The sequence below is a fragment of the Emiliania huxleyi genome (genome assembly GCF_000372725.1).
Source record: "Emiliania huxleyi CCMP1516 chromosome Unknown EMIHUscaffold_21, whole genome shotgun sequence".
NCBI lineage: Eukaryota > Haptophyta > Isochrysidales > Noelaerhabdaceae > Emiliania > Emiliania huxleyi.
Window position 1 is genome coordinate 125,653 of NW_005200507.1, and position 10,598 is coordinate 136,250.

The following is a 10,598-nucleotide window of genomic DNA, read 5'->3' on the forward strand; positions in this document are numbered from 1 at the left end:
AGCGCCGACCTTTAGGTCTAACAGTGTACACTCGTGAGACACTTGTGGGGCTAGTATCAAGAGTATGTTCGTGTTTTCCGGGGGGGCGCGTCCGGGGCGGCGGAGTGTATTCGTTTCTCTGTGCGCGCAAGTCCGGCTGTCTGATTTGTCTGTCGGGCTAGCTCCGCATGCTGTCTGGTGTCTTACACTAGTGACGCATGTTCTTGTATATACGATCACCTGTGTTGCTGTGAGCTGTCACCGACACAGAAAGAATGTGCATCCAAGTTCGCCCCGGGGAGACGCGATTAGAGCCCTATGAAGGCCATCTCTCTTCCTGCGCCTTCAAATACTTTCTATACGCAGCACGGCCAGTATGCTGCTTCCCCGACTCGTCGGTGAATACCTTTTGGCCACCGCTCGTGCGCCAGGAGTTCCGGGGCGGGCCCTCCCTCTGCTTGCGCTCCTTTTTGCTTCTCGCCCCTTTGGGCGCGGCGCCAGCGCCGGCCGCCGCTGCTGAAAACTGCCCGAGGTAGTCGATGCTTGAGGGCGTGCCATCCCGCTGAATGGCAGCGATCGACGAGAAGTGTGGGAATCGCGCCTCGGCCTCGCTGAGGGGCGTGTGCTGCTGCTGGCTGCTAGACACGTGGCTGTCGGGCCTGACCGGAGCGCGAGAGAAGACATCGAAGACATCTTCCTCGCTGCTCACTCCTCCAATGTCGTCAGCGAACGTGGCGGCGTGCGCAGCGGTGGACGGGCCGGGCCGGCCACTGGAAGTTGTCGCGCCGCAACGAGAAGGTGCTGCACCCGAACCCGAGGTTGTCCTCCCCTCTGGCTGGTGCTGTCGCGCTCTGCACAAACGCTCGTGCGCCTCGAGGCGTGCCATGGGCTGAGGAATGCCGCAGAACTCGCAGCTGACATCAGGGCGGGTAATGCCGCCGGAACCGTCGCATGCGGCCTGATGCGCCGTGAGCTCCGAAGCCACGACCAGCGCGCCGCAAACCTCGCACGGCAGCCTCGCCTCGTCAGCCTCCTTCGCCTCCGGAGACGCTTCGGGGCGCTGCCACTCGTCGCCACTCTGGTCGCTCGCGTCGCTCTCGACGGCCCGGCGCCGGCGCCGCCCAGTGGTTCGCTCCACCGAGCCCCGCCCAAGCGCGCGTCCCTTTGGCGACGGCCGAGGCAGATGCCGAAGCTCGATGGGGCTACCGCCGACGACGTCGAGGCAGATGCCGAAGCTCTGCTGACGACTCCTCCCCACCTCTGCGCCTCGCGCGTCCCCCCTCGCCGCGGCGGGCGCGGGTGCACCATCGGGTGCCGGCGCCGCAGCTCTGCGGACCGCCTGCTCGAGGAGCGACTCCTGCGAGCTCGCGCCACCGTCGGACGCTCCGCCGTCGGCGTCGTCGTCGGGGAGGATGCACGGCTTGAAAAGCTGCGAAGCGGGCACCCGCGGACGGCGGCGTGGCGGCGACGTGACGGGGGACGACTGTCGCTGCTCCGGCGGGGCGTGTTGCTGCTTCGGCCGCCGCTGCCCCAGCTGCGCTCCGCGCGCGAGCGGCTCACACGGCGGGGTCGGCACGGGAGGCTCGAGCGGCGCGGAGGCCCTCCTCCGCTTCGTGCTGAGCCGGCCAGGCTCCACGGGACGCGAGGCAGCCGCAGCGGCGGGGGCAGATGCCGGGCCGGCGGCCTCCGCGGCGGTGAACCGCTCGCTCGGAGAGAGCGGCCCGCCAAACTGCTCGCATGCGCGGAGCCCCTCAGAGGGCGAGCGCCAGCCAACACCACCGCCGATGCCGCCGCCGCCGCCGCTGCCGCCGCCGCCGCCGCCGCCGCCGCCGCCGCCGCCACCGCCGCCGCCGCCCGCCGCCGCCGCCACCGGAGGCAGCTCAGGGTCTGCGAGAGCCTCGCCGGCGAGCGCGTGCTCGGCCGTGTCGTCGCCTGGCTGCGAGTCGGAGTCCTCGGAGAGGTCGCTCTCGAGGAGGGAGATGGCGGCGCTGAGGGAGGCGGAAGGGGCGCCGAGGGAGACGGAGGGAGCGTCGGCGGATGTCGACGCGGCGGGGTGCGGGAGAGCGCGGGAAGAGCCGGCGGAGGCTGCAGCGGCAGGGTCGGGCGCAGCAGGGCTGCAGGTCGTCCTCTGTGGAGGCAGAGGCGGAGTCGGCAGACGCGGGGGCGGGTGTCGCGGCGGAGGGGAACGCGGACATCTGCGAGGCGGCTCGAGATGGCGGCAGAGTGGCGCTGGCTGTGGCGGGACCGGAGGAGGCGCGGCGCGCGGCTGCTGCGCAGGAGGCCGCAGCAGCGGGCTGAGCGGCGACCGAGCCTCGTCTGCCGAACCGATCGGAGAGCCTGGCGGCGGGTGCGCAGACTCTTTGGGCGTTGCGGTTGTCACAGGTGCGCAAGCGCCCGACCCATCGATTCCCACTCCCGCTCGGCTGGGGCGGTCGACGCAAGGCTGCTCGACGCAGGGACCGCCCGCTGTGGCGCCGCCCGCCTCGCCTGCACCGCCGCCCGCCTCGTCTACGCTGTCCTCCGCAAGCCAGTCGAGGATTGCCTGCGCCTGGGCGACCAGCTGCGCCTCCTCCTGCCGCGCTGCGCTCGCGTCGGCGACCCCGAGCTGGAGGGCGACCCGCTCGCGCCGGCAGAACCGCTCGCAGAGGGTGGAGACGGAGGCGAGCACCTGCCGGTCAGCCGCGCCCGCGTCGGACGCGAGCCGCGCACGCCGCGCCTCCGAGTCGAGCGCCGCGAGGTCCTCGCACTCGTCCAAGTTCTCCCTGAGAAACTCGGACTCGTGCTCCTCGAGAAGGGATCCGCCGCCGCAGAAATGCGCCGCGAGCGACAGCGAGAGAGCTGCGGCGCCGTCCGAGGCGGCCTCAGATCCCTCGGCGAAGAGTCGGTGCGCGTCCAGATCGGTGAAGAGGCTCGACATCCGGTGTCCTAAAAAGTTGGGTCGAGCCACGAAGGCCGACGACTGTGGATAGCCGTCCCACTTCGCCTGCGACTGCCACTTCGCCTCGCGACTGGCCTCGAGCCAGGAGAGATTGTGGGAAAGAAAAAGCTTGCGGAATAGCCCGCTCTCCAGTGCTCCGTGGTCTATCTTCATCCCCTGCCTGCCTCTCTCTCTCGTCCACCGATGCCGGTTACCGCGCCGGTGTCCAGTCCGAGCCTGACTGTTCTTCACCTCCAAACTCCGCTCGAGGGCCGCCGTGCCTGTGCGCTGTGGTCCCCCCACACCACAACACACTGCCACCCTTGCCGCAATCTTTTTGACATAACGACATGAAAAGAATACAGCAATCATAACCATCGTCTCGCAAACTTCCTTCTCGACCGCCCCAGCCAGGCCACCAGCCCCGGGCCCCGCTCACACCCTCTCTTTTCTTGCCGCCCGATCCGCGACAACCGTGTTGACTGCATCACGCAGCTGGCGGAGTACGTACTTGTGGGCCTCAGCATCTTCATGAGAGCAGATTCCGTAGCCGATGATGTGAAAGTGCTGCGTTGGGCTCATGGTCCCCACAGGCATGCAGCAATGACCTACAGTACACAGGGCTGGCAAGTGACGTCCTCACGTCCATTATTGTGGCTGGCTGGAAGCTGCACTGGTGAGTGCCCTCATGGACAAGGCGGTGTGTCGTGTCGATGCAGACCAAGGATGGAAGGCCGAGGACGCTCTGGCGGTATGCGTTGAGGAGCAAGTTCTCGGTGGAGATGGCGAGAGTGACCTTACCCGTCTCGGGGACGATGAGCGGCTCACCGCAGATGAAGGCCTTGTGCGCGTGAAAGTCATTGGTAGCCTTTAGGTGAGCAACCTCGAGCTTTTCGCAGATAACAGACAAGCCACCAAAAGTGCCCCTTCCGGCGTCACCCAAGCGCTCCTTGCTCTTCCTCCTCTTGGCGCACTTCTGATAGGCTTCCAAAGGGGCACGCAGGCGAGTGACCTCATCCCGCGCTTGCTCGACGGTCTTCCCCCTTTTATTTTGGAGTTGCATGCGCAGGTATGCGCGCAGTCTCTTTGGTGGCAGGTCCAACTTGGTGGGACTGAGCAGTGCCCGGATCTGACCCGGCACACCATGGTCAAGCTCCTCGATGTGGTCATTGTGCGTGAAGCCCAGACTCGTGCTGCCTTTGACACAGCAGAAGCCGAATGCCTTCTCGACACGCAGCATATGCCCGCAGTTCTGGAACTTGCAGCGGTACAGCCGGACGGCCATGCGAGACCCATCAGTCGATCCAAGAATTTTCGGTCCAGGCCGCCACCGGCTCCCGGCAACCTTGTAGCCTCGCCCAGCAGCCTGGGTGGGGGCAAAAGAGGAGGGAAGGGTGTCTCACCTGCGTGTGGATAGGCATTTGTGGTCTCAGGGGCAGGTATAGCAGCTCACGTTGTTCTGTCCGTACTGCTCAATGAACCCATCGAGATCCGCCTCGGGGATGCCCGTGCCACCTTGGACTGTTAGCCAGTTCATGTCGTGCCGTGTCGGCCGTGCATCGTCACTGCCACCGCGACCGCCTCGCCCTCCTCGCCCGCCCGCGCGTCCTGCTTCAGCCCTACCAGCACGTCCGCGAGGGCGCGTAGGCGACATGAAAGCGGAGGCGTCATCGAAATCGGAGGCCGTCGCTGCATGGCTTGGTCCCGCCGCACCCGATGTGCCACCTCGCTGGCCGTCATCGGTATCTTCGCTGTCCACATCCACTTCGGTCTCTGTGCCGGAGGAGAGTGCGCTCCCCTCGCCACCTGATCCAAAGACATCCGACTCCGATTCGGAACCAGAGCACCCCGACTCCGATTCGGAACCAGAGCACCCGGTCGGCGGCGTCTTCTCGGCGGCGGCGGACACTGCCAGTCCCCCACCGAGCAGCAGCCAGATCTTGCGAGGGTTTGCGTTGAGGCCGGCGGGGCAGACGCGATGCCAGCCGTCTCGCTGCACCTCGTCGAGAAAGGTCGCCATAGTCTGCTGCTGTCCGTGGAGCCGTACTGCGGCCGCCGTCACGATCGCGATCCTCGGCGCTGTTGCCAATGCTGCAGTCGGCGCCGCGGCGCCGAGCGCGCGAGTGGCGCCGACGGCCAGCCCGGCGCCACCTCCCAGCGAGCGCATGAGCGAGAAAACGCTCATGAGCGCCCGGCCCAGCGCACGTGATCCGGGGCGCGACGGTTCTGGCGGCGCGATTTTGGGGCGAACCGTTTTGGGGGGCGGGCGATGCGCAAACGATCCAATCTGCCCTCGTGATCCTTATTGCACCCGTTCCGGCGCTCATGATCCTTATTGCGCCCACTTCCGGCCGCTGATCCGTATTGCACCTGTTTTGGCGCTCTGATCTCGAGTGCCACCCTTTGCAGGCCTGTGATCCTGACAGCACCCCTCTCAGGCCTATGATCCTCAGTGCGCCCCCTCCAGGTCTGCTGATCCCCACAGACCCTGCCGTGGGTGCTTGATCCTGAGGCGCCCCCCCGCCGGTGCTGTGATCCTGAGAGGGGTGTCTGTGATCCTGAGAGAGGCTTATCTGTTCACCCATATGGTGATTTCTTTTTTAGTTTCCCATAAGTAAGTAGGTAGGTAGGTAGGTAGGTAGCAGGGGCAGGGCAGGGGCCGGCCAGGTTTTTGCAGAATTTCATCATGATGTACGCCAAGCAAAAAATAAACCCGGCTACGTTTCTTTTTTAAAAACACGTCTTGTCCTTTCGCCTGCGGAAACGACCACTGACCCCTAGATGTCACCCCGGAAGCTCCGACGAGTTGCCACCTCAGTGCAGCTCGGACCTGCGCACCTGCGCATCTTCGCTATGCCGGAGACCCCCAAGGGCAAGGCTGCGGAGACGGACTGGGTGCCCACCCCCCTCCACGAGCGTCCCCCCCCCCCGCCCGCCCTACGCGCCCGAATCGCCCAAGCACATCCGCCCGCACCCCACAGGGCGACGACTGTGTCACGCCGGCAAGCGAGGCCCCAACGCCGGCCAAGAAGGTGGTCAAGGACATGGTCTTCGGCGACAGCGTCGAAGACGAGGTGCTCTCCCCGCTCCCGGCCGCACACCCCACCCACCGCCCTGACACCGCACCGTTCCATCAGCACACGGTCGAGTGCATCGTGGATCCGAGCAACGGCGTCGTCTCCGTCGAACCCGGCATGATCAAGACCACACGGGTTCGAAACCCCTCTCGCCCAGCGCCCTCGCGCGCGGGGCTCATCCTGACTCCCCATATCGCTAGGACGAGCTCAACACGAAGCTCTTCAAGGTCCTCGACTCGCACAAAGAGATTCATCCAAAGATGACGCCGTTCGACCGCGCCAAGATGAAGGCTATCATCTTCCAGGGCAGGACGACTGGGCGCGACACCAAGTACGCCAACCCGTACTACGAGGGCACCGAGGGCTGGACCAACGTCCACTACCACCGCAAGCACTTCATCACCACTCCCAAGTACCTCGCCAAGGCGCGCGCGCTTGCCAGCAGCCGCGTCACCAGCCACTGCCTTCCCGCCACCCACAATGAGATATCATGACCTCCCACCCTCTGCTTGCAGCGGCTCGCTGAGGTGGTGAAGGTGGTCCCCGGCTTCAATAAGGAGGTCAAGTTCTACAAGCGGGTCACGCACGACGACGGCACCACCGAGACGGAGCCAACGACGCTGGACGAGATCATGGAGATGGAGATCACGATGGTGCTCCCCCCCCAGCCTCAGTCGTGGCGGGAGAGCTCGAGGCCGAGTAATGGAGAAGTCTGTCCGCGCCTAAGGATTCTGCCTTTCCTATTCTGCTCTACTACACAAGGATTCTTGCTATTCTACCTCTCACTAGATTCCCCTTCCCAGGTTCCTCTTCTGCTCAGATATTCTGATTCTCTCCCCAGACTCTCCCATCTTGGCCCCGCTTTCAGCTTCCTGATTCTCCATTCTCGTTTCCTCCGCTTCCTTTCCGATTCTCTAGGGCAGCCAGAGCCAATTCCTGATTCTGCTCCCCCCTCCCGATTCTCCTGTCTCTCTTCCTATTCTTGATGCTCCATTTGATTCCTGATTCCTGATTCCTGATTTGTCGGATCGCCCACATTTTGACCGGGATTCTGATTCCTGATTCCTGATTCCTGATTCCAACATTTTGGCCGGGATTCTGATTCCTGATTCCTGATTCCTGATTCCTCGGAGTTACGCATTTCAGCGGGATCCTATGTTGGCCTGACTCTCCGAACTCCTGAGCCGATATTGCGTGTGCGCGGGGCTTCACACAGCTCACTCAAACTTCGCCCGCGGCAGCATGCTCAGGCGCGGGTCTCTCTGGCGCTCCAGCCTCACGTCAGCGCACTCAGCGCTTAGGCCTCGGTCCGGCGTCCGCAAAGGCGCAGTGTGTGGTGCGGGCTCTGCCCGCCCCCCCGAGGAGAGGGGGGGGGGGCGCTCCCGCGCGGGGGGGAGCCGAGCGAAGCTCGGCTCGGGTTCAAACTAACCCTCCCCCTTTTCCCTTTTTCTAAAACTGCTCGCCGCGAGCGGCTCGCTTCTAAAACGAGCTCGCCGCGGCTGTCGCCGCGTCTCGCCTGTCTAGGCGTCGTGATGCGTGTGTGCTTTTGAGCTGGGCGTATAAGAAGAAGAAATTGAAGCACTCCTCCCATTGACTTAGTACGAGCACCGAGACACGAGACAGCAGCCTACCCGTTCTACACCCACACCGCCGCGGAGCTGCCTAGCTGGCGGGTGCATTCACAGCGAGCCCGCGGGCTTGGAGACCCAATCAGACAGCACTCCCCACAGCAAAAGAGCAGACGTGCCGCTGTGAGCATCGCTGAGCAGCACCAACGACCGCTTGCGGGTCGCCGCAGGCCGGCGCCAAGCTGCATCTGACGCCGGCATGCCGTTCAAACCCCGGCACCAAGCGCCCGCGGGAATGGGAGACCGCCTGCCCAGAATTAAGATCGGCCGCGCACTGCTCTGGCTCCACCATGCCACCGCCCATGAGATCTCTGACGCACGTGTGATGAGCCGCCGTTCAAAAGCGACTGTACTGTGCGGAGCGCGGAGCGCACTTCGATGGCAAAGTGGGTGGCGCGGAGGATACGGCGCGTACACATGAGCGTGATTGGTTGAGTGAGCATGCCCAGATGGCCGGCCGGCCGGGCTACCGCCCCTCGACGGGCAAAAACAGGAATCAGGAAACGAGAGTCCGGCCGGGTTGCCAAGAAATCGGCGGGCAGAGCGGAAAATTCCCTTTCCGGCATCCGGAGGCAGAAACCGCAACCGCGCGACAGAATCTGATAAGGCGAGAATCGGACGGACAGAATCAGATCGATTAGGCAGAAACGGAAGCTGGGTGAGGAATCCTGCCCGGAGGCTGAGTGCGTGGAAAGGGGACGGGCAGAATCAGATCGAGTAGGCAGAACCGGAAAAGGAGAGTGAGAATCAGAAGAAACGGACACGAATCCCTCTCGAGCCTCCGCATACAGAATCCTGTCTTGGGTGGCAGAATCGCTAGTGCAGAATCCTCAGGCGTGGACAGGGTTCTCCAAGACTGTCGAGGCCGCGTATGCGGAGGTGGCTGCCGCCAAGCGGCAGCGCACCTAATTCACACTACACACACATCACACACATACAGTCTGTTGCGGGCATTAAGAAAACAGGATCCCGCGGCACGCCGCCGTTTCTAAGCCTTTCCACCCACCCCACCCACCCCACGCCGTGGTTTCAAATCTGCAATATACCCCCACACGAGCAAATAGCAAAATCCGAATACCGTGCACGAACTGCGTGATGTGCGTCGGGCAAGCCTTCAGCTGGTGCCACAACCGCGTGCCGTTAAAGAAATCAGCGTGCGTTCTGCCCGAGTCTGACAGGTGTGGTGGCGGCGTGCCGTCCTCCCGTCCCAAAAGTACTTTTCTCAGCTCTCTAGACGCGTTTTGGTTTTTTGCGCGCCTTTGTAACATTGTATGGCTATGGGCCCGGACGATGTGTTTTGTCGGGGGCACAAAGGCACAAATCTCTGCATTTATTTTGTCTGCGACTCTGCGCGTGGGCCGGATGGTCGAGCGCGTCCTCGGCCAGAAGGTGTCGCCACGCGACCACGCGATGATTGAAATCCCTGTGAAATCCCTGTGTGGTGGCGGCGTGCGCGCGTGCCGTCGTCCTCCCATCCCTCCCTTGTGTTGTCTGTTTTCTTTCTTTTCTTTCTTTAGGCACGGGACTGGCGCGCACTGGCACTAATACAGGTAGAAGGTAGAGAAAGAAACCTCGGTAGTAGGAAGGCGTGACCCTCTCGTGGGAACGCACCCCCCGTGGGAACGCCCTCCCGCCTCCCGTGCGCGGCCCCCTCATTTTTCATGATGTACGCCAAGCAAAAAATAGCTGTGAAGGTTTCTTTTTTACATTGATTTGCTGCTCAACGCCGCCGACTGCACGCCGCCGAGCCGCCTGAGCCGCCGTTCTAGCGGTCTTACAGCAAGTCTCAACCGTGTCTACCGTCATGGTTGTAGCCCGGCTCCTCGCCCTCCTCCTTCCCCTCGCCCGAGCGGAAGAAATCTACCTGGCGAGGATCCCCAACGGCAAACCGCTGGCGGACGCGGTCCATGCAGAACTCGGCTACTCGCGAGACTCCGTCGGCCACGCAAAGTCGGGCAGGGGGGGGGTCGGTAACCAAAACAAGTTCGCAGAAGACTTCGCGCGAGAGGTCTATGCCGATCGCACTTGGACGCGCTGGCTCTGCGAGAGGGACTCGGACGGAGACAACCGGACCAACGGGCTTGAGCTCGGGGATCCATGCTGTGTTTGGAAACAGGGCGACCCGGATCCAGAGGTCGACGACCTCTCTCTGCCCGGCCATGCGGACCAAGCCACGTCGCGCACAATGCCCACGTGCGCGCCGCCGTCAGCCGCCCCGCCCTGGCCTCCCCGGCCGCCCGTGGACGAGCCTCCGCTCGGCCGGCGGGAGCGGCTCATCCTCGGGCACGCGGTGCTCATGGCGGTGGCGTGGGCCCTCCTCCTCCCGACGGGCGCCGTGGCGTCGGTGTCGTGGCGCCGCGCGCTCGGCGGCGGGCGCCGCTGGCTCAAGGCTCACATCGCGGCGCAGGTGTGCGGACTGGCGGCCTCGCTCGCGGGGCTTGCGGTGGGCGTGTACGTCGTGGGCGACCGGGGTCTATCGACCCATTTCCGGCCAAACGAGTGGGAGGGCGGCTTCGCGGGCTCGCACCGCGGCCTCGGCCTCGCGCTCTGCGTGCTGCTCGCGCTGCAGCCGGTGGCGGGGCTGCTGCGCCCGGCCGCCCCTCTGGCGGGGGAACGGCGCTCCGGCGCGCGGCGCGCGTGGGAGGCTGCGCACAAGGCGGGCGGCTACTGCCTCCTCGCCCTCGGTGCGGTGCAGGCCGTCTCCGGCCACGCCCTCCTCGCCGACTGGGTCGACGACGCAGGCGACCTCCGGTTCGGAGGCCTGCCCGGCCTGCGGACGGCAGACCACACCCTGCTCCTCTACTTTGCCCTCCTCTCCGCCCCCCTCATCCTCCTCCTCGCCGGCCTCGTCCTCTCCGCCCGCGTGGCCGCCGTCGCGCCGCCCGACAAGAGCGCACAACCAGAGCCGAGCCAGCCGGCAGGGCAGCGCATGTGAAAGGGTGGGGGGGGGGGGGAGCCGACGGACCGCCGGGCAGGAGCAACGCCGGGCAGTAGCAA

At 64.7% G+C, this 10,598-nt stretch overlaps 1 protein-coding gene across 1 annotated transcript; it reads left to right on the forward strand.

The window, feature by feature from the left end:
* Positions 1-9,405: 9,405 nt before the first annotated feature.
* On the forward strand, positions 9,406-10,536 carry EMIHUDRAFT_99850 (hypothetical protein; the record flags this gene model as incomplete). Its single annotated transcript, XM_005780711.1, has 1 exon — positions 9,406-10,536. The coding sequence occupies one exon, from the start codon at positions 9,406-9,408 to the stop codon at positions 10,534-10,536; it is 1,131 nt and encodes a 376-aa protein (XP_005780768.1).
* Between the last annotated feature and the right edge of the window lie 62 nt (positions 10,537-10,598).